At 39.8% G+C, this 23054-nt stretch overlaps 1 protein-coding gene across 8 annotated transcripts in view; it reads left to right on the forward strand.

Moving 5' to 3' along the window:
* The window catches only part of IDE (insulin degrading enzyme), a 76962-nt gene that overhangs the window by 34784 nt on the left and 19124 nt on the right, over positions 1–23054 (forward strand). For 6 of the 8 annotated variants that reach the window (XM_084845884.1, XM_084845883.1, XM_084845887.1 and 3 more), the window contains 9 exons: positions 674–765; positions 2773–2853; positions 4867–4970; positions 9058–9160; positions 10924–11046; positions 11959–12041; positions 16367–16511; positions 19268–19378; positions 21015–21135. In XM_084845884.1, the coding sequence (XP_084702010.1) occupies positions 674–765; positions 2773–2853; positions 4867–4970; positions 9058–9160; positions 10924–11046; positions 11959–12041; positions 16367–16511; positions 19268–19378; positions 21015–21135 (963 nt within the window). Of the gene's footprint in view, positions 1–673; positions 766–2772; positions 2854–4866; positions 4971–9057; positions 9161–10923; positions 11047–11958; positions 12042–16366; positions 16512–16996; positions 17142–19267; positions 19379–21014; positions 21136–23054 lie in introns of all 8 variants that reach the window. The other 2 variants (XM_084845885.1, XM_084845880.1) reach the window with 1 other exon arrangement.

The raw sequence follows: 23054 nt of genomic DNA on the forward strand, positions 1-23054 counted from the left end.
CGAGGTGTGATAATATGCATTATTTACCTGTTACTCTATACTCTTGTTTTACATATTGCATATGGTTGTGTCTGAACAATTGGGAGGGGCTGTAGCTCAGTGGTAGAGCACCTGCTTTGCATGCAGAAGGCCCCAGGTTCAATCCCCGACATTTCTACATAGAGCTGGAAAAAGGTCTGCCTGAAAACCTGGAGAGCCGCTGCCAGTCAATGTTGATAATACTGGGGTAGATGGACTGAGGTAGCCTGACTCAGGATAAGGCACTTCCTAAATATTATATACATTTTAAAAAAAACCCTTTGTACTTTCAGTTCTGTACTACTTTGTACTAGTTTAGCCTCTGTCAGAAGACTGAGTTATAAGCGCTAAACTAGATGTGATGTTGAAGATCTCTTCCTCACCACTAAAGCCAATAACAGTAGCAGAGGGGGTTATTTAGATTAGGAAAGGACATGGGAAGGAAAGATTAAACACCGTCTCCCAGAGGACCGCTTCCTCAGACTTCAAAACAGCTGCATAGAGTTACTCATTAAAAAAAAATCACACATGCAGGAGATCCTAACCCCTGATCCCCTGCATCACTTTTCTTTTGGCCCCAGGAAAACTAAAAATACTAAGTTTGTGTTTTTTGAAGAAATTGCTTATGCATGCAGTCTTTCTTTCTTTTTTAAAGTACACGTGGAAGATATTATTTTACACATGTTTCAGTATATACAAAAACTGCGAACAGAAGGACCGCAAGAGTGGGTTTTTCAAGAATGTAAGGTATGACATTGTTACATAATTATTTCTAGAAAGGTAGCCATGTTGGTCTGTTTCAGCAAAAACAACAGTGACCCAGTTTGCATATAATGGCTAGCTGTGGATTGCTTAACCCATAGTTAGCTGTGGCTGCACAGCAGTGAGTGCACACTGCCTCCAGTGCACTCGTTGCGTCTGCTTTCCTAAACAATTCAGGAATGCCCTGTTCCTGGGTTGTTACCGTTATGGCCAAACCTGGAGACTCTGGGTTGTTTAGGAATTAACAACTCATAGTTTCCGGGTTGGGACATAATGATAACAACCCAGGAAGGGGGTGTTCCTGGGTTGTTTAGGAAAGCGGAAGTGGGAGAGCAGGAACCAGCACCAGTTTGATTGTGCAAACCAGATGTTTAAAATGTTTATTATGAATGCATACATACAAACAAAAACAATTACCTCAGATAACACTTTCTGTAGTAACTTACAAACGTTTAAATCTGTTAATTTTCCTTTTCTTTAATCTAGTGAAATTTTATGGGCAGGGTAGCAGTAGAGGTTTTAGGAGCGAGGGTTCCAGCCCCCCCCTGCCCCATTACTTCGGTCCTCCTCCTTTCCCCCACTTAGCTCTCCCACTCACCAACTTTTATCCTGTCCCTGACTCCTAACTTTTGCCTCATCTCACTCACCACTACAGGTTCTAAATTCTGATGAGCATAGGGCAGAGCAAGAGGCATCACCTCTTGACAAGAGCCACAGCAGCAAGTTCCATAGTGGATGGGAGGGTGTGGAGATATGTATTTATTCTCCCAAATTCTTGGCCTCCCATCCATCATATGTAAGAGGAAGCTCCCTTCCTTAGGATTCCAGGCAGAGAAAAAGAGACCTGGTTCCCACATAATGCTTTCCCATGGTTTAATTAACCCATGGTTAACACATGGTTTATTACCCTACCCAGAGTTGGTCTGGCAGATGATAGAACAAATTGTAGTTTCTTTCCTCAATTCCTGGGTTGTTTGTTTCTCTCCTGCTTCACCTGCTCCCTCCCTATATCCCAAATGCCTTTGCAGTGCTGTAGTATTTGCATGTGGAGTGGCTGTTTTTTACCACTCTTGCCCACCACCTCTGTAACGTGGCAAAATAGCTCATGAACAATCCACAGTTCTAGGTTCACATGTAACGACAACCCATGGTTTAAATAACCCAGTGTTCACAACCCAACAATAAACCATGGTTTCTCTTTCTGGGTTGTTGGTGGTTAACAAACCATGGTTAGTTAGTGTGGCTGGGTTCGCACATCACAACAATCCAGAATTCAACAACCCATTGGTTAAATAAACAATGAGTTAGCATTATGTGCAAACCAGGTCATAGAGTGGCTTACATGTGGCCGCTCATTAAGAATGTAACATGAGGATTGGCCCATTGTTGTATCTTAATGAACTAATGCATGCAATAATTTTCTTACCATCTTTTCAAGAAAAACTGTGTCATTAAGTACACTTTATCAGACTGATAATAATCCTATTTTAATTAGAAAGGACTTCATGATAATTGGGCTTAGAGCTGGTTCAGGGGATTGTATCCAACTATTCATTTTTACTTTGCAAGGTCTGTAAGTTGCAGCTCCTGCCCTTTGTTTACCTATAAGTGTAATTAGTTAAGGCTGCAATCCTACGTATGTTTAGACAGAAAAAAATCCTACAACTTCCAACATCTTCCAACCAGTATGGCTGGCTTGGGGATGGTTGGAATGGTAGGACTAGTTTTCTAAATCTATTTTCTGAATTCTTCCTTTAATACTTTTGAATCGCATGTTTTGCTTACTCTGCCCTTTAGACATTTTGTAATAATTTAAGCATTTTTCCAATTGTTTTCTTAGATTTGATAGCATTCATTGAACCTCAGTGTATTTATTTGATTGCAAACTTCAGAAATCAAATTAAATCTATGTCCAAGCTCCATTTCCTATTATTTAATACCTTATTTACAATTGGCAGGATAGCATTGTAACTTTATTTTCTTTCTCTTTAGGATCTAAATGCTGTAGCCTTCAGGTTTAAAGATAAGGAAAGACCCCGAGGTTATACATCAAAACTTGCTGGGATGCTGCATGTAAGTTATTGGTTTGGTTTTTTATTGTGGGCTGTTTATGTTACTAAATATAGTATAGGGTGTTAAAATTTCATTTAAAGTTAGAAGATTTCTCAACATTTCTGAAATATCTCAGACGACATTGGGCATCAATGACACTTCTGGGGAAAAGCCCTCATTTTGTACCTGAAGTGGGCAAATGAAGCTATGTACTCCATCCACAATACACAGTGCAGTCTAGAAGTTGTCTAGGAATATATTGATATGGCACACAGTTGCCACTGTAAAGAATGGCAGTGATCTGATGCTTCCTGACTGATGTCCTCATAAATAGTGAAGCAATGTTGGTGGAGCTAGTTGCCAAGTCTGGACTGGAACCCGGAGTTATGCTGCATATGGCTGAACAATCTATACAGTTTCTTTTTTCCAAGCGTAACTGACCTGATTACATATTTACCTGCATAGTGATTAATCAGTATGATTTTTACAATGAATTGAAATGCTTATCGGTTAAAGAGCTTCCCTGTACCATGCTTACCTGGGGCCTCTCAAAATACTACAACCTGGGGTCATCGGATGAAGCTGATTGGTGGGAGATTCGGGACAGATAAAAGGAAGTACTTCTTCATACAGCACATAGTTAAACTATGGAATTCGCTACCACAGGATGTAGTGGTGGCCACCAATTTGGATGGCTTTAAAAGGGGATTGTACAAATTCCTGGAGGAAAAGGCTATCAATGGCTACTAGTCTTGATGGCTATGTGGTACCTGCAGTACCAGAGAACAGAGGCAGTGAGCCTATGTACACCAGTTGCTGGATAACATGGGTGGGAGGGTGCTGTTGTGCTCATGCCGTGCATATGGGTTCCTGGTCGACAGCTGGTTCGCCACTGTGTGAACAGAATGCTGGACTAGATGGACCCCTGGTCTGGTCCAGCATGGCTCTTCTTCTGTTCTGATCTAGAAAATATGTTATATTCTTACCAGCCTGTGTTGCCCCGGCCATGGGAGTTTAACTCTTAGGTTAGAGGTGCCAAGATAGTGATAATCAGACTCAAAGGTTTGCTTATAAGGAGACTTTATTGAGTAACTTACAGCACATAGGCGTACCCAATGGTTGGATCAGACAGCTTCTCTGAACCCTGAGCCACTGGGTACAATGGATCTTATACTCTACAGGTTAGCAATAAGCAGCGTTTCAGCAGCACACACCCCTAGAGTTCATTCTCAGCATAGGCCAAAAGTGTTTGGTTCTCAGGCACAGCCACCTGTAAACAGACTTTGCTTCCCAGGCACATCACTCTCCTCATTAGCAAGGAATGCATCAAGAAGTCTGTTATCGACCTTCTGACTCATCTGCACATGCTCAGAGGCTTACTAGCATGGGAATTGCACCAATAATGAACTTAAGTAAGCATTATGGATCTCTAGGCCCCTCTAACACTATAAATGACTTGGCTGTGCTCCTGGGGCCAAACATTGCCATAGTTGGGTTTTACATTATCCTTTAGTGTCTTCAGTAGTGAGAGTCTAGTATCTAAACATCTAGGGAGAGCTGTATAGTAGTCTTGATTGCTAAGGTCTCATGTAGACATAACGGAAGCTCCCAATTTTCAAAGCAGCCTTGGGGACACATACTTGCTTCTACACCCCTTTTCCCTTTCCAGAATGCATAAATACTGAACTCTTCTTTCTTTTGAAAAGATAGTTAATATACTTAAGAATGCTGTTAGAACTCTTGAAATTAGGTTTCTTGAGATACTACTGAATTGGCATGTTTAGTGAATGCTTGCTTCTATTCACTTCAAAAATATCCTCCAGGGGTCAGCATTTACTGCTTTTCATCCTTTATATTGATGTCGGTATTCTTAGAATGGATGGCTTTTGTTCTAAACTGTTAATAGCATACCTAAATGACAGTTATTCCTTCTATGCACTCTTAGTGACTGTATTTGTATCTCTTTAGTATTATGCAGAAAGGTTTTGCTGGTTTTTTTATTTAGACTAAAAACATAACATTTATTTCTTTTAGTACTATCCTATAGAAGAAGTTCTTGCTGCTGAATATTTACTTGAAGAATTTAGGCCTGATTTAATAGAAATGGTATTGGATAAACTGAGACCTGAAAATGTCCGGTAAGCTATTTTGCTACATCCTGGTGTATTGTACTGATTGAGATTGAAACATGGTGCTGCTTAACACTGTTAATAGATCAAACTGCATTAAATCCAAAATAAGAAAGATTAACAAACACACCCAGAACTATTTAAAGGAACTACTTATGTTTACCCATTGTATATAAAGAAAATTACTTAGCACAACATGGTTTTGGGGAAAGGTGGAAGAACCCTAGCTAGTTATCTTAGGAATCAACAGTATGTGCCTTCATAACACTTAAACAATCAGGGCGTGATTCTTTTGAGTTATCATTCAACCTTGATATACTTTATCAAAGTTTCACATCCTTATCATTGACTCTTCTCGATACTTTCACAGTAGGGCTCAATTCAGACAATCTTCCAAACCATGGCTAAGAAGGCTGGAAATAAGCAGTGGGCTCCCTCCTCCCCTCTCACATGAGACTTCTCTCTCTCTCTCTCTCTCTGTCTGTCTCCTGCTAACCATGGTTTGCTATGATCTCTGAATCAGCTAGTGCTTGCCCACCAAATCAGAATCAGAAAACACTATTTAAAGTGGGTTTCTGATTTTGATTTGGAGGGCATAATTTGCTGATTTGGGAATCTGGGAAAATGATGGTTAATGCTGAATATGAAAGCGAGAGGGAAGCTGTACTTGAGTGGAGAAGAGGGTGTATGTTGTAGTTTTGAGGATCATCTGAATTGAGCCCAGCACTTCTACTGGGGCAAATATAGGTATGTGTGAACTCATTCTTCACTGTTTTGCTCTTCTTGATAGTCAGTCTAGAAGAAGCAATTCGTCATGGTTTGTACCTATGATTGTAGGTCCTCCCCAATCAGCCCAGAACTTGGATGAGAATGTCAGGAGACTTGACCCTCACTTTTTCCTCAGTTGCCTCAACCTTACTAACATAGCAACTTGATTTCTATTTGTCCTATGATTTCTATGACTACTTGTTGCAGACAGAAAAACACAGTTGTTCACTGGCAATAGAAAGGTCATTGTTTTACTTTTATTAGTGATTAGTGAATTTATATATGGAATGAAGTTTATATTAATCTTCATGTTATGGTAAATATCATAGTCATTTTAGTTCCAGAATTCATGTTATAGTGATAGACTTCCAGCCTTTGTGTACATAATTGACTTTTTTGCTGAAGCCATGATTCTGTGGGAGTGCATGCTAGAAACACTTAGATAAGCAGTGTTCTCTCAGTGCCAGTGACAGAATTTTTACCATAGAAAATAATTTCAATGAGAAATAAAGCTTCCTTCATACTATTGTTTTGTGCCTTGTATTCATGCATAACATGAAAGAAAGAAGGCTGTGTAGAATGCTTCATTTCTAGCACAGAATCTTCCATCTTGAGATATTATTTAGCATCCAAGAACAAGATTAAAATGAGAAGTTGCTAGTTCTTCCTGTCTCTGGTTCCGCTCTAGCCATGTTTAAAAGCGTGTGTTAGAATGTTGCAGAGAGCATGACCAGCAAAACATGTTGTTTTTTCTGTTCTGTCATGGATTACATTTTGTAAAGCCTGATTTCTTTCTTTCTTTCTTTCTTTCTTTCTTTCTTTCTTTCTTTCTTCAAATATCTGTTCAGAAATGCTAGAAAGTGAATTCAGGAGTAGCTTGAGTGTATTATATATAAGCTTCTAACTGCTGGAATAGGAAATTCAGGAGCAGTCAAAAAATTTAAACAAGTTGTTTAAAACCATAGTCTTCAGTGACATTTTTCAGTGTTCAGTATATACTAGCTCTTACTGTCTTAGGCTTTTTCTCTTTAACAAACCAATTGATAAAGAAAATTATTACAGCAGCCTTTTAATGTGAGTGTGGTTGACACTTGCCTGTTTGGTCCTCCACTCCACTTTTCCTTCTACCTGTGCATGCTACCATTGCTATAAATAAATGCGCTCTCTTTTGCCAGAAGCATGTATGTGCAAGAGCCATAGCATTTCCCAGCATTTTTCCAGAGTGAAGGAAGTGCAGCAAAGTGCTTTGATTGCTGCACACATGTGGTTTCTGTGTTGCAGGGAAAGAACAAGCATGCCCACTCGGAAGTCATAGTGCTGTGCTTCACTTCTCCTGCTGGGAAACATTACTCAAAATTATACTTTTCTGCATTTATTCTAGGAGCAAAAATAACATCAATCTTTGTATAGGACTTGTACCAATGTCTGGAGATCTGAAAAAGTTCAGCAGAAGGACAAGTTGAGTTGATAGCTTAGTGACAGCAGTTATATTGGTTTCCTTAATTTTGAAATATCACATTGCAAGACTTCTGAAATCAGTTAGGAAAAAAATGAGGCGGTAGACACTATAGTTAAATCACTTCATTTCTAATTGTTATCCTACTCTGTTGAAACTTTTAAAATCCTTTATACATTTTGCAGTCTTGTAGCTGGAAGTGAAGATAGCAGCGTTAATGGCAACTAGATTTCTAACTATATTAATTATGTTAGAAATAAGAAGAAGACTGGGCAGGCAGAATCTTTGATTGCATGCTTTCTGTGGTATTTCTCATTCAGCTGACAACAGCTAGCTGTTGGTAACCTCTGAACCAGCCAAGATGGTCTAGAACTTTGGCATCGTTGATTCTCAGTCTTCTAGTCAAAGCTGCATAAAAATCCTCAAGTCTGTTTAGGCATGTGTGTGTTGGTGTAGGAATGAAATGAGAGCAACCCATTTCCAATCAAAGCTGAATATTCTCTGTTTGAAGTGTAGTTTTTCTGTTTTTTAGATAGACTTTTAAAATTTCTAGTTTTAACCTATTCCTCATGAGAGATAGAAATCTTTCATTTTAGTGAAACTAGGATGTCACAGAAATAGATGCAAGTGCCAGATGTCCCCCCCCCCTTCATTTCATCAAGCCTCCAAGCATTTGCAGGGAGCTCCTTCCCTCTTGCCCCATGGAAGGGCCAGCAAGGAGAGTACCCAGTTGGGCACTGCTACTGGAAGATGCTCCAAGGACCTTCCAGCAGCAGCAGTGAACACTACCACCCTCTTTTCCTGCTTCGGCAGAAATATCCCCTGATACGAAGAGCAGGTAGTATCTCTTCATCTGCCTCCTTCTCTAGGAACAGCTATAGTATTGTTCTTGTTAGTCAGTAGATCCCATTCTGAGTAACCAGAAGTTCAGGAGATGGCAGGAGAAGTTCAGGTTTGGCAATGCCTAGGAAATTGGTCAGTGTCTTTCTAGGCGTTACCATTTTTATTTTTATTTATAATACAGTTAAGGCACAATCCTATGGCTGCTAGACAGTGGCTGGACAGCCATAGGATTATTCGGTTTTTGGGAACCGAACTTGGAGCCCAGGCCCCAAGGTCAGTTCCCAGAAAACCACCTCCCTCCCCCCCCCCCGCCACCTCGTAGGCAGCATGGATCGTCCTGGGCTCTGCACTAGTAAGAGCAGTGCAGAGTGGGAGGAAAGGGGGCATTCCTGGGGGAGGGAAGGGCCAGTATGATCTCAGAAGGGCTAGTATGACGCTTCCTATGCATTGTTCAGCTGCTCCCCGCTTCAAAGCGCTGTAGCTAGTCAGCCGAAATCAGCTGTCTAGCTGCATATGTAGAGCAGCTGGAACACGGAGGCGAAGATCCCCTCTGCGCTCTGCCCTCCCTTGCATTGGATAGGCAGTCACCTCAGAGTTTGGAGGCGGCCACTTATCCCCATAGGATTGCTCCCTTAAGAACATAACATTAATTAATGACTAATTGTGGATTGATTTTTTTTCTGTGTCAATGGCGTTTGATGGAAAAACAGTTCCTTATCCCTCTATTAAATGATGTAAAATGCTTTCTTGATATTATTGCTAGTTCAAAGCATTTGCTTTTACATTGCAAAAAAAAAATAAATCAGGGTAACAAGGGGTCCATTCGTACAACTCTTTTAACATGGTTACATGTTGGGTGACTTGCTCTTTCACAAACAGAAGTATGAAAAGGAGCGTGCAAATACAGAGTAAGACCTACAAAAATGGATGAAGTAATCTTTAATCATTGTGACCAAGCAGAAGTATTTGTATAGCTGTTCAGGGTGGGGAAAAGCTTGGTTATTCATTATGTTTTGATTTTATTTTTAGGGTTGCAATAGTCTCTAAGTCTTTTGAAGGAAAAACTGATAGAACAGAACAATGGTATGGAACCCAATACAAGCAAGAAGCAATTTCTGATGAAGTCGTTAAGGTGTGCTAAGAAAATTGATAGTGTCTCTTTCTTGAAACCAGTCCCAAATATGTCACGTTCTATTTCACCTGAAAAAGCAACTATTACTGAGTATTGCTTGCATAACTACATTGCATCAGAGGAAATTATTCCCAACTGTGTTATCAAAAATATTGTAGATTCCACTCAAATAAGTGGGACTGTAAACAGCTTTATTATAGTGGGTTGGCCATATTAAATAAATGTTTGAAATGCTACACTACATATTTGTTCAGTAAAGTTTCCTCTCTTTAAAAGATTAGGCCATCTGATAATGGCCATTAAAAATAACTTTATTCTGTCAAACTGGACTATCAAACACAAGGAATATTTTTTGCTGATAAAGTCAGATGGCCGCAGGCAAAATGATAGGAAGCCTCTCTGGATCTGATACACTCCTGTGCAAGGAATAGACAATAGGAATTGCACCACAATTCTATCTATTATTTGAACAATGATTTTAAAATTGTGTTGATTTTTGAATATGTCTTGCTTACTGTTCATGTAATGGAGCAGCCAGTACTGTGCATGTGGAGCCTTTCTTTAAAAAAGGAGGAAGATGAGGAGGGGGGAGGAGGAGGAAGAGGCGAGGAGGAGAAGGAGGGGGAGGAAGAAGGAGGAAGACAGAGGAAGAGCGGGGAGGAGGAGGAGAAGAAGATCTGACTGATCAGTTGTTTGGGAAAGGGGAAATGGGCGGACTGGATTTAGCCCTCCAATTCATCTTCCTAACATTACATTGTTGAGATTTTAGTTTTTAAAGGAGGACTTTATGTGTGCAGCTCCAGCTGTTGGATCTGAGAAGGAAACCATGAGTACAGCACCTAGTTGTGCTGCTCACATGGTGATGGATATTTATTTATTTATTTATTTATTTGATTTATTAGCTGCCTATCTGGCCACTCTAGGCAACGTACAATACTAATAACCCGAAATACAATGAATTTATTTAATCAACTGAACAAAACAACATAATAAAACAACACTGCTCTAAAAAAAACCCTAACCCACCCCAAATGCCCACCCGAACAGCCAGGTTTTTAAAGCCTGGTGGAAGCTCATCAAAGAGGGGGCATGGCGGAGGTAACTAGGGATGGAATTCCACAGCGTGGGGGTCACCACAGAAAAGGCCCTTGCCCTAGTCCTCACCAGCCTAGCTGCCCTGGCTGATGGGACAGACAGAAAGTCTACCAAGCCTGATCTTGTTGAGTGGCGTCCTTGGTGTTGTTGGAGGCGCTCCTTAAGTAGACTGGGCTGAAACCATATAGGATTTTAAAGGTCAATGCCAACACCTTGAATTGGGCCCAGAAAACAACTGGTAACCAGCGCAACTCCTTCAGCACTGGAGTGATGTCATCTCACCAATGGCTGCCTTTCATCAGGTGGGCCACCACATTCTGCACTAGCAGCAACTTCCTAACCATCTTATTGCATGAAGCATTTCATAGTCGTTTGATATGGTGGTTGTAGCATGTAAACTAGTCCTTAGTCAACACATGCTGTATTTTCTGCAACATGGCTAAAAGGAAGCCCTAAATGTGTTTATGTGGACTGCAAAATATCACATATATAAAGCAATCCAGTACATGAATAAGAATTATTTTAAGTTGTTGTCATGTGTTTTGAGGAAGCGTGACTATAAGTATTTGAGATAGATATCCCTAACAAGGCACAATTACAACACTGGTTTTTAATCCGGCCACTGAATAATAACAAAAATATCTTTCTTGCTTACACTTTTCACACAGAAGTGGCAAAATGCTGACCTTAATGGAAAATTCAAGCTCCCAATGAAGAATGAATTTATTCCTTCTAACTTTGAAATTGTACCTTTAGAGAAGGATGCACCACCATACCCTACTCTTATTAAGGTAAGTACATGTCTTCTATATTTAATGGTAGCGGGTAGAATTTCTGCAATTTGCACCATTATTTTCATAGGTGCTTTTGAAAGACTACGGTTAATTAGCCAAAAGTAAACCTTTTATAACACTACTTGAACAATATTCCAAGAATAGATGGTAAAATGAACGAAAATAATTCATTTAGATGTGGTTTTAAAAGATAATTAGCTCCTGTACATAATTTGCAGTTTGGCCTATTTTCCTTTAATTTTAAGTAACATTGGAGGTGAAGTTTGAAGTGGGGGTTGGAACATGAACTCCCCCTGTAAGAATGACTCACCCCAATATGAAACAAGCCCAGGCCCTACCCAATGTGGGCATTGGCTTGTATTGGGCTTCACCCATCAACCACTTTGCTACCAGCTAGCCCTCCTCCCTTCCTTCTTCCCAAACCTACCTGTAGGGGGTGCAGTCCAGTTGAACATGAGTGTAGTGAAGAGAGTTCCACAGGGCCCAGAGGCCTAGTTCCCCCCCCCCAAAAAAAAACACCAATGTGGGCAAATGTGTAGGCAACGTGAAGTAACATTATAGGGAATGTGAGGTTGTGCATTCCTCCCATGTTTCCATCCACCCCTTAGGTCTGCACTACTTAGGTGCACTTGAGTTGGGGCAATGGGAAAATGCTATTGAAAGATTAATGTTACTTAGCCAAAACTAAGCCCTTTGTAACACTATTTGAGCAATATTCTAAGAATAGTTGGTAAAAATGAATTAAAATAATCCATTTAGAACCCTGTGCGATTTGTTTTACATAGATGCTGCACCCACACTCTGTTGGAGTGAGCCCTATATGTTTAAAGAATATAAACAGATGATGATCAAAATACACTTTTGTATTATAATGTAACAGAAAATTTATGGGTTTTTTTTTAAATACAGGACACCGCTATGAGCAAGCTATGGTTCAAGCAAGATGACAAATTTTTCCTACCCAAAGCTTGTCTCAACTTCGAATTTTTCAGGTATGCAAGTATTTTTGTCTTTAAAATGTATCATACTAAATGGAGATTTTTTTATTTCAGAGAACATTAATCACTTTAGACAGGCATGAGGTTGCTATATTTGTATAACCAAGGTTGTCGGCCCCCACTTTTTGCCTTGACAGCATTCTATATGTACATCAATGGGCTTTTTTTTTGTGCACAGGTTTCCTCCAGGCTGAAAAGCATAATTCAAGAGCTGATCATGGGGAGCAAAGGGCTGGATTTAGTCCTCCCTGCTCTTCACCCACACCCCAAACAGGTTATGCTTAGAGCTTTTTTGCCTATGGATTATCCAGCTAGACATATGTGCACATAAATTAACTTTCATACATGTACAGCTGTAGCTGGATCCAAGTACTTGTATGAGGGCTATTCGTGCTCAGCACTTAACATACTGCAATTCTGACAGTCACCTTCTCCTTGGTTATTACTTGGGATTTTTCCGTCCTCAAAGTTGGTTAGCATTCAGTTTATTCAGTGGGCTGCAACTTTATGATCCTGATGAGTGCCTTTTTTGACATTCAGTATGTTCACGCTTGTGCAAATTTGGTACCATTAGTTTAGGATTTATATGCCATGTTGTTGATGCAATAAGAGCTGGTACATGCAACCATTAGTCACTTTCCTGCTGTACTTCTTCTTTAACTGCTTAAGTTCTTTTATGTGGTGGTTGCATCTCTCTTTTGTGGTTCCCTGTTGTGTATCTGCGTGTTCTGGTATTGCCTCCTTATGATCAGCCTCTGCTGGGGCATGTAATTCTGTGGTGAGTCTGCATTACGTGTGCTTGGACCATTCAGTCACTCCCAGTACAGAGATGCAGCAGAATTACCCACCTTCAGAAAGGTCTTCCTGTTTTGTCTTGTGATGGGACACTCAATTCAGAATTGGGATTGGCTAATACAAGCTATTTTCAATGAATGAATGAGGAAAAGCTTACTTTTTTCCCAGGCCCAAATTGGAAACTCCATTGTACTCCCAGTTTGATGTCAGGACCTCAAGTGGGCCCAAACTTCTCTCTCTCTCTCTCTCTCTCTCTCTCACCCCCCCCCACACCAATTATGACCTCAAGAGCCTCAGCCCGCCAAACGTAGCTGTGTTAGAGTCAACAACAGCTAGGATGCCTCTCTGCAAACCTTCCAATCTCCATGGTGCATTGAGTGCTGAAACAGAAGGATGCCAGGAATTCTGGGATATGCAGTTTTTCCAAGGCTTGATATTCAGCAGCATGTCAGATGCCCTAGAAACCAAATCCCAGAGATTGAGCTATGTATGATCAGAAGCCTGATTCATATTCCTAGCTGGAGAACTTCTCAGAGAAATGGTAGTTAACTCACAATGAAGCATTATCAGCTAAATGAATTTGTATTATAAATCAATGGAACACAGAGTTCAGCAATATCTCTAGTTGCTATACACAAATTACCTGTTCAAGCAGAAGCATACACAACAATTTACAGCTTTCAACCTGAATTCAGCGTAAAATAAGTAACTTTGCTGTTTGCATGTAATACCATTGTCCCTTAATAGGCTAATTTCATATTAGTACACATGCTTCTTATAAAATCAAAATAGAAACAAGATACTGTTTAGTTTGCAAGAAATATGGGGGGGTTGGATCACAAAATATTTCTGTATTAAGGAAATTCATTTTTCAGATCTTTTTCTGATGAGTCATGTATTTAAGTTGTAAAAGTTCCATAAAGCGAGTTCTCAGCCTTTACTGAGTCGTCTTTGTTTTCAGCTTGTGTTGGCTCCCTTTACTACAAACAGAGCAGAAGTAGGGAAGGTTGCAGGGATTACAGGAAATACACCAGTTGGTATGAGAATGGACTAGAAAAGAAAGAAAAATGGTTCTGGAGTGAGGAGCAGGGTCTTGTGAATGTTGTGAGTGTGTTTTCTACTGCTGAGACACAGATCTCGCCATCCTATCCATGTACTCCCAGTAGGGAACACACTCATAGTTCTTACCATAAGAAAATGCTTCCCCCCAACCCAACAGAAACTCACTTCTGTAGGCAAATCCAGTCTTTCTCGGGGGCCCAGGGAGCACAGGTTCCTGCATGAATTTCAGCCCAGAACTGGCAGGGGCAGGGGCAAGGATATGCTAGGAGAGGGTTAAGGTTGTCACAATTTTAACTTGGATCTGAGAAAAGAGTGACATAGCCTGGTACATAGTGGCCACCTGGATCCAGCAATCAACACATGGTTGCAGGATCCAAGAAGCCATTGTATACTCAGTCTACTGAGCCCCTTCCAGTTCCCTTCCAACCTCTGTGATACAACCTGTTGTTGTGGCAATGCCCCCCTCCCCCTTAGTAAGGACCTCCACCAGGGGTTACCTTTCTGGCAATCATCCCCTTCTGCAGGATGGCCTCAGCTGGACCTTCCGCATGGTCTGGGCAGACATCACATGCGTGCAAAAGCCAGTTGGGATGGTAGGAATGGGCTGCTATAGCTAGACAGTGGCCTGCTCCATAGATACCCTGCTAGCATGGTTATGGCATAGGTGAGCTCCACATATGTATTGTCATGGTGGCACAGTCCTTTTGCACGTGTGGAACCTCTTTCCCTTGTCCTCCCTATGTGTGGGGGCGGATTATGCCTACTGTCAGATAAAGTAGCATGTGGCATCTTTTATCAGCTACATGAATGCAAATCTAACATATTGAATATGAAGAAATAAGACATTTTATATAAATAGATATCGTATAGACTTAGTGAATTTGTAGAGGATCAGGCTAGATTGCACAAGGCCTTTAGGCTCTTTTCCCATGGAATACAAAGCCAATGGGTGAGGCGCCACAAAGTAGCAGCAGAGGGCTACATTGGTAAGGAGAAAAGCCTTGGCAGGTAAATTTATTGTCTGTTGGTCTGTATAATTTTAGTTTGGATTTCTCTAGGAGCCCACATGAATAGCAGTATAACCCTGTGCATGTTTACTCAGAAGTAAGGGCCACAGGGTTCAGTGAAGCTCATTCCCTAGTCTAGTAAATGTGTTGCCATGTACTTTAAGGTGGATCTGTATCCAGAAGATGACTCCAAAAGATGTGTAGGTGAAAATGCTATACCCCATTTCTGGTTTAGGCATACGATAACACTAAGATAATGACTGAATGAAATAGTAATGCAGCATTGTCCAGTAAAAACATACATTGGTGCTCCAATCCTGTGTACACTTCCCTGAAAGTAAGCCCCATTGAGCATAGTGAGACTTATCTCTGGGCGCATGCATAGGATTGCTTTGTGCATCGGAAATAATTGTGTGAGGGACCGGTTGTTCCACATGAGTTTTTTTAAAAATTCTGATTTTTCTTAAAAATTAGAGAGAGATGCATATTTTATCAAACAGACTATAGATATGGTGTTATAATGTTGTTCTTTGAAGCATTACTGTGTCTCAATCTTTTTTTCCTCTTGATAATGCTGAATATTGTGTGTTGTATTAGATTTACTTTTGACATTTACTTTTTGACAATTCTTCATTAAGAATTTTCTTGTGAACAATTAATACTGATAATTTCATATTTCTGTATGCTGTATACCTATATCTGTAGATATTGGACCATACTGTACATAAACTGTTTCTAATCTTAATCTGGTTTGTCAGCCTTGATATGCTGATATTAAGCAGTATTGTTGAAACATGACTTGAGTCTTTGAGTTGTCTTTACCTTTATAAATCTGTGCAGGCTACTGTACCTCCTTGGCAGATTTTATAAATATATCAAGGTTTTGTTATGTGCTACAGCTAAACATGAAACTTGGTTTGATATTGTTGTGCCTAATGTAGAAAACAACAAAGGTTTGGTAACAAAAAAAAACAAAAAAAACAACCCCAAAACTGTGGTATTTTCTGACTCTGTGAAACCAGCAAATGTGTTCAGTGAGGGTTCACCCTGATGGCAGACAAGTTAAATATGACACTGTCTTATTTTGGGCTAACTTTTAGGAACTTGAATTAATCTAATATGTGGTGGGTTTTAGCTCCTTTTAAAAATTAATTGTTCTATGTTTCATACTTGTTCTTAAGCATTATTCCCTATACCAGACTCAAAATGGGCTAAAAACATTTTTAGCTAACGACTTAAGCAGCACAGTTAATATAGGTATATATGTCTGTCTCTGTCTGGAGTTACTTAATCTGTGTTTTCCCTTTACCTGTGTGTTTGTATACTAATGTGATAAAAATTATTTTGGTGCTTCCTATTATGAGTTTAATTGTATCTTTGAGATCCATTATGGAGGATCAAACAGAATTAAGATGTAATTACATCAGATATTTTACTTTCAACATTTTCTTCCAGCCCATTTGCTTACGTGGATCCCTTACATTGTAACATGGCTTATTTGTACCTTGAGCTACTCAAAGACTCCCTCAACGAGTATGCATATGCAGCAGAACTAGCTGGCTTGAACTATGATCTCCAAAATACCATCTATGGGATGTATGTAAGTACCCAGACAAGGGGAATCTTAAAAGCCTTAAATGTACTTCCACTGATCAAAAAGCAACAACCAAACTTGATTTTCTGGAAGCATTTTTAAATGGCTTTTCCCATTGAGGATGTAATTTTTTAGTTCCTTTTTCAACTTGATTTCTAACTATCTTTCTCATAATTTGAATTTCAATTTCAATTTTTTCCTAAGACTTCAACATTTCCATTCATATCCAGAAATTTTCACTGCATTTTACATAATTCATCAGTTGCAAGATTTTTTACTTTAAAAAAAATTACAGCCCTAATTAGAATTGAGATTCTGCTACAAGACTTTCTAATGAAGAAACAAATTTTTTACTATACCTTCAATGTTTCATTCCCAAGAATATTGGTTATGAGGCTGCATATACATACTCTTCAGTCATGTTTCTTCATCCATTACCATGTCGCTGCTTGAAGTACCAAAGCATCCTTTTTTTTTTTTCTTTTTGTTAGTCGCTACCTTTATGCTGACCCTCTCCATTGCAACATGACATACCTGTTAATCAGGTTATTGAAGGATGATTTAAAAGAGTATACATATGCAGCACGCCTCTCAGGTTTGGTCTATGCCATTGCATCAGGAATGAATGCAATACTTGTAAGTAAGATGGGGAAAAACAGGAAGAAATGAGATGGCTTGAGAGTTAAATGCCACTTGGAAAAACTTTGGCTTCTTCATATCTAAGCAAAATGGCTACTGGTTTGTGTTCTCTTGCATCTCAATCATAACTAGATAAAAGCCTCATGCAGTTTTATGACCATTTATTGAATGGTTTGGCTACATTCAGAATGCTTTTGTGACTGCATAGTGTGCCTATACTGTGTTTCTAATTTGCATTTCTTACTCATTTGTACAGTAATCTTGAACAAATTAGCTATCAACCACTTAGATTATGATGTATACTAAAATATAAACCATACAACCACCAGTGACCAATGGCATTAAAGACTAATACATTTTGGGGGCATGAGCTTTTGTAGGCTAGAGCCTGTTTTGTCAGACATAAACTATTAAATACTACTAATTGCATTATTGGCTATGAGACAATTGCATGTCAGGATCAAGATGATTATTATGAAATTGAGTCCATTCTTTCTTAAAGAGAATTTAAATGTTGTTCTGTAATATATGGTGACCTTTCCTAGATTTTCATTGTTACATATGAAATATCACAGTTCTGTTTTAGGGCACAGTCCTGTGGCTACTCGGAAGCTTACAATCATCCAGTGCAGGGCTTGAAAGGTGGTGGATGCAATCTTCACCTCCCATCCTCCTGCCATGCATTTTTCGCTAGGTGGGCTGTTTAGCTGTGGTGCTTTGGAGGGGGAGGAAAGGAGGCTGGAGAAGCCTTAGGATAGCTCATATCCCAGCCTGTCTGGCCTCCTCCCCTCCTAGCCTACCAGAACACCCCCTTCTCCCCTTCTCTGAGGTCAAGTTCCTGTGCCGAGTGCAAGGGGGTTGGAACTATGATCCCCCCACTCCAAGGTTGGAATGCTGTCTCTGACCTCAGAATGCAGAATCTGAAATATCCTATGGCCCCTCAGACACTGTCTAGGGGCCATAGGATTGTTATCTAAGTCCTTTAATAGGGAATACCATAATCATCTGATAAAATATGATGCTTCTAGAAAACATAATGTGGTGTAGGGTGACCTGGAGATTTTTTGTGCTTAAATTGACTGAAAAGATAGAAACATATATTCTGCCATTCTTCCATCATAGAACTCAATGTGGTATTCATAGTGTTCTCAGGCAGCCTCCCTTCCAATCACTGACCCAGACCTAATTAGCCTCAGCAAGGTTACTGCATTGGCTATTGGGCAGTATAGAAAGTTAAGAAATGAATTAAATAAAACAAATGTATTTAGACTACAACCGGGTGTCACACATGCAACACGAATCAAAGTCGATTCTAATTTCTTCAGTCATGTAGCATGATGACTTTTATTTTGTTTCTATCAACAGTTAAATATTTATTTTAGGAATCTATCCAATTAGTTATCCATAGATTCTGATTATGTTCTGTTAAATGTTACGTAAGCATTCTCTCTCTGAGTACAGTGAATAATCATAGCGTAAAGCAGGGTTAATGTAATATTAAAATGGTGTGCCTATCTATAAAAAGTAGTTGGTATGAGTGCATATGTGTATGATGAGTGACCCAGTTACTCAATAACCTAAACCTGTCATCTTGATGTCTTAAACATTTGTGATATCCTATTTCTTTTAGGAAGAATATTATAAACACTTCTGCTTTCAAAACAATGGAATAAAAATCTTCCTGCTATATTTGCTCTAGATTTTGAAGTCTTGGGTTACTTTTATTCTTCATTTTGAAGAACTATGTTCGTTCACTTTACTGCTTTTCCTATTTTAAATCCAGAAAATAGCTATGAGATTTGTTGGTCTTTGTAACTTAACACTTGGAGAGCATTTCTTTCTTTGCTTTGCAGCATGGAAGAATATTTGTTTTCTACTGTAATTTTACATCCATAATACTTAGCTTAGTAAACATTTAAATCCTGAGAAAAAGTAAAGCTGGAGTAATACCATGCACAGACCTCCACACAAAAGAGGAAAAACATTGGGATTTTATCGAAATGTGGGAGAATGTTTCCCAGTGTTAGGAAGTGGCTGTTTACTCCTCTTATGGAAGATATAGAATTATATATTTAAAATGACATACTTCAAACACAAACACCTTACATATTTTCTCTGTATAGCTTTCTGTAAAAGGTTACAATGACAAGCAGCATATCCTGCTGAAGAAGATTATTGAGAAAATGGCCACATTTGAGATTGATGAAAAACGATTTGAAATTATCAAGGAGGCGGTAAGCCAACTGGGACTTTACTTTGCTCTTTATAAATCAGAATGACAAGTACCCTACCCTATTGAGATAGGAAAGATACATTCAATATTCCATTCCTTGGAGAGTTGTCAGCCCAAACTTTCAAATCCTTTATGAAAAAGATGTGAAAAATATATACCTGTAGAATGGGCAAGTTATGAATAGGACCAAACTTGGACTGCAATCCTATACCCACCTAATAATAAGCTCCAGTAAAACAATGACACTTATGTCTGAGTAGAGATGTACAGGATTGAAATGTAGGGGCACAATCCTATGCATGTTTAGACAGAAAAAAGTCCTACACCTCGGCATTCTCCAGCCAGCCTTGCTGTCTGGAGAATGCTAGGAGTTGTTGGACTTTTTCTGCCTAATCATGCATAGGATTACACCCTAACTGGATTACGCTTCAAACTCTTGCCACTTTTCAAATATTTTTGTACGTTGAAGTAGATTATGGTCACTGATGTCTTTGTAAATGAAGTGGCTTGGAATAAAATTGTCCCCATGAGAAACACACACACACACACACACACACACATAACCTTTTAGAAGCTTGGTTTCAATCTCTATGCTTGTTTTTAAAAAATACTGGTTTGAATCCTGACTTTGCTCCCACCAGTAGAAGGGGTGGGAGGGTTCTTTTGCAGCCCCCGCTTCCCCTTACAGCTCCTTGAATCCTTTGAAAATGTGTTCTTGGAGGGGGACATTGGAGCCACTCCAGAATGGGGGTGGGTGTCTCAGGGAGGAATTAGCAAAACTTGCCCCCTTCTCCCAGCATGGCCCTTCACTAGATCCAAAGCCTTCTGTAGTTGGAAAGAGTCCTTCCATTAAAAAAAACACCCTAAATTAGGATTCAACCCTATATATAAACATAGGGTTGGTGAGGTCTTTTTAAGCTGTGGCTCAGATTTTGTCAAATGCTCTTTGGCCAATGCAGATGTACTGTCTCAGTTCGCAGGTAACATAAAGGCCCTGTGTGTGAATTTCCTTGTGGGGCTTCTTACTGTGGTGGTGGCCGCCATTTGAATGTTTGAGCTGCGGCAGGGGGGTGCCATAGCTTGGCATTATGTGCAAGCCTAGTGAGGGTGGGTTGTTGGGGTGGTTGACAATCCACCCAGAACCCATGGGCTGTTTTAGAGTGGCTTCTAGTCACGTACGATCACTGGTCACTGTTTCCCTATCCCTCAACCATGATTTAGAGATTTAGAACAGACGCAGTATCACACATGCACTCCCCACCCTGCCGGTATCCCTTCTGCTTTATCTTTTTTTTTTGCATTGAGCAGGGGGTTGGACTCGATGGCCTTGTAGGCCGCTTCCAACCCTACTATTCTATGATTCTATGATCTATGTGAGCATTAATCAGTTGGTTAATATATCAGCTATGTGTTATATTCATTCACCAGTGTTGAATGGCGAATGCTAACCCTTTTTAACCAGGATTTGCTAATCAGCTTCAGATCCTGGTTTCAAATTTTGGGTACGAAGGAACCCAAATTCCCATCTTGAAGATATTTGTGTGTATGTGTGTAGATAGACAGAATTTTGAGTATTGCATTTCATTGCAAAGTTTCACTTTTTAACTATTGTATGATTCATGTTTTAACCTTGGTAGTACATGCGATCGCTTAATAACTTCCGAGCTGAACAGCCGCACCAGCATGCTATGTATTACCTTCGACTGTTAATGACAGAAGTCGCCTGGACTAAAGATGAACTTAAAGAAGCTTTAGATGGTAAGGGTCTTGCCAAGTATCTAATTAGGTATTTTAACTTGTTCTGAATTTATAAATGTATAGTTTATAATTGTTTTTCCTTAGTCCAATGCTCCTTGTCTGAACTGAACCTAAAGAGAAGTATTTCATTTCATCTCAACGTTTAATAGAATCTCTTAGCATTTCTGTTCTGTGAAGGGTTTTGAGTTTTTCAGTAATTGTCATTGACTTGGAGATGGTTGGAAAACCTACTAGAAGTTTTATCCTCTGTTCTCGGATTTTCGCTTCCAAATAATCCAAATGATGATCAAGGCCATTAGTTATAGGGGGAAGATTAAAATAACAAAGCTTTAAGCATCTAAAATACGTCATTGAGGATGCTTAGTAAAATCATGAAAATAAGATTCCCAGTTAAAATGTAAAATGCTATATGTAGAAATATTTTAAAATTATCCCCCCAGATTCACATGCTCAAAATCCAGTTTGGGAAGGGAGCAGATAGTTTAAGGCAATGTTTTCCCCTCTCCATCCACCTACTCTTTCATTGCTTGGCTCACCTCTGTTCCCCCCTGTCCCCCATGGCAAGTGGGGCATGCTCATCTTGTTCAACTCCACTCGGGGGCATCAGGGAGGAAAGAGAACTGGGGGGGAAAGGAGCAGGTATTTCATCTCCCCTACCCTTTCTGCTGTCACTTGGTTCACCCAGGGTTCATGCTATTGTTGCTCCACTTGGAAGCCCAGGTGTGAGAACAGAAAGATGAACTATGCCAATACAAGCTCTGGGTAAGTCAAGTGACAGCAGTGGAGAACAAAGCTGAGGGGAAATCTGCTTCCAGTCACCATCCATGTCTGTCAGTCAGGGCCAGAAGTGGGCCAACAGCCCTGATGGATCAGACCAAAGGTCTGCCTAGTTCAACATTCTTTTTACAATCGTAGCCATTCTGCCTCTGGTATTCAGAAGTACATTGTCTCTGGCTTTGGCGGGTCCCATGGCTAATAGCTATGTATAAACCTATTCTCCATGAATTTGTCTAATCCTTTTCTAAAGGCAACTAATCTAAGTTTTTACAGGTTCTTGGCCAAGAGATCAACATTCCCACCCCACCCCCCACACATACCTCTCACCCTAAGGAAAGCAGCAGCACCTCTCTTCCTCAAGGTGATCTACGTTGTTAGAATGTCTCCACTTCAGAATTTCACTCTAAACTTTGGTTTAACAGCAAGGATAAGCAACTTGTGGCCCTCCAGGTGTTTTTGCCTACAATTCCGTCAGCCCTAGTCAGCATGGTAAGGAATCAGGAGAGTTTTAAGCCAAAATATCTGGAAGGCCACAAGTTGCCTAACCCTGCCTTACAGCATCAGGTACCTCTTGGCTGTCTTACATAAGCCAGCCTTTGGTCCCTGATAGTCAAAAATGAAAGCACATGCTGATATAGGTTGTGGAGCAAGCAACTTCTTGAAAAATGAGAACCTGACTCTGTACCAAACCTTTACAAGGCTTAGTAGTATCTATATGGAGCATGTCTACTTCATAAGGGGCAATATTTAGATAAATGAATGAAATGTCTTTATATTTGTAGTAAAGGCAGAACATCATTGTAAATTAAATTGTGACATGTCTTGTGCTGACTCACAGCAAGAAACCACAGTTAACTCATGTACTTGATCAAACAAATACATATTTTAAATTCAGAATTTAAAAATGAGGGATTATTATGTGAAACTGTTTAACTTGGCACCTGTTTTTTTTTTTATTTAAAATATTTGAGGATTTTAAAAATTGGCAGGATGATCCAGAGCTCTCCTCCTCATGTAAGTGGGAAGGATGCAGAGTCCACATGTGTTGAGGACAAGGAGCCCTGAATGAAAAGGGGGCGGGAGGGTGAAGGCTGGGTGGGAAAAGTATTTCCACCACAGAAAATGTGCTCTTCTTCTCTATC

Source organism: Heloderma suspectum, chromosome 3, assembly GCF_057233095.1.
Source record: "Heloderma suspectum isolate Gila_16-S chromosome 3, 16-S_ref, whole genome shotgun sequence".
NCBI classification, from domain to species: Eukaryota; Metazoa; Chordata; class Lepidosauria; order Squamata; family Helodermatidae; genus Heloderma; species Heloderma suspectum.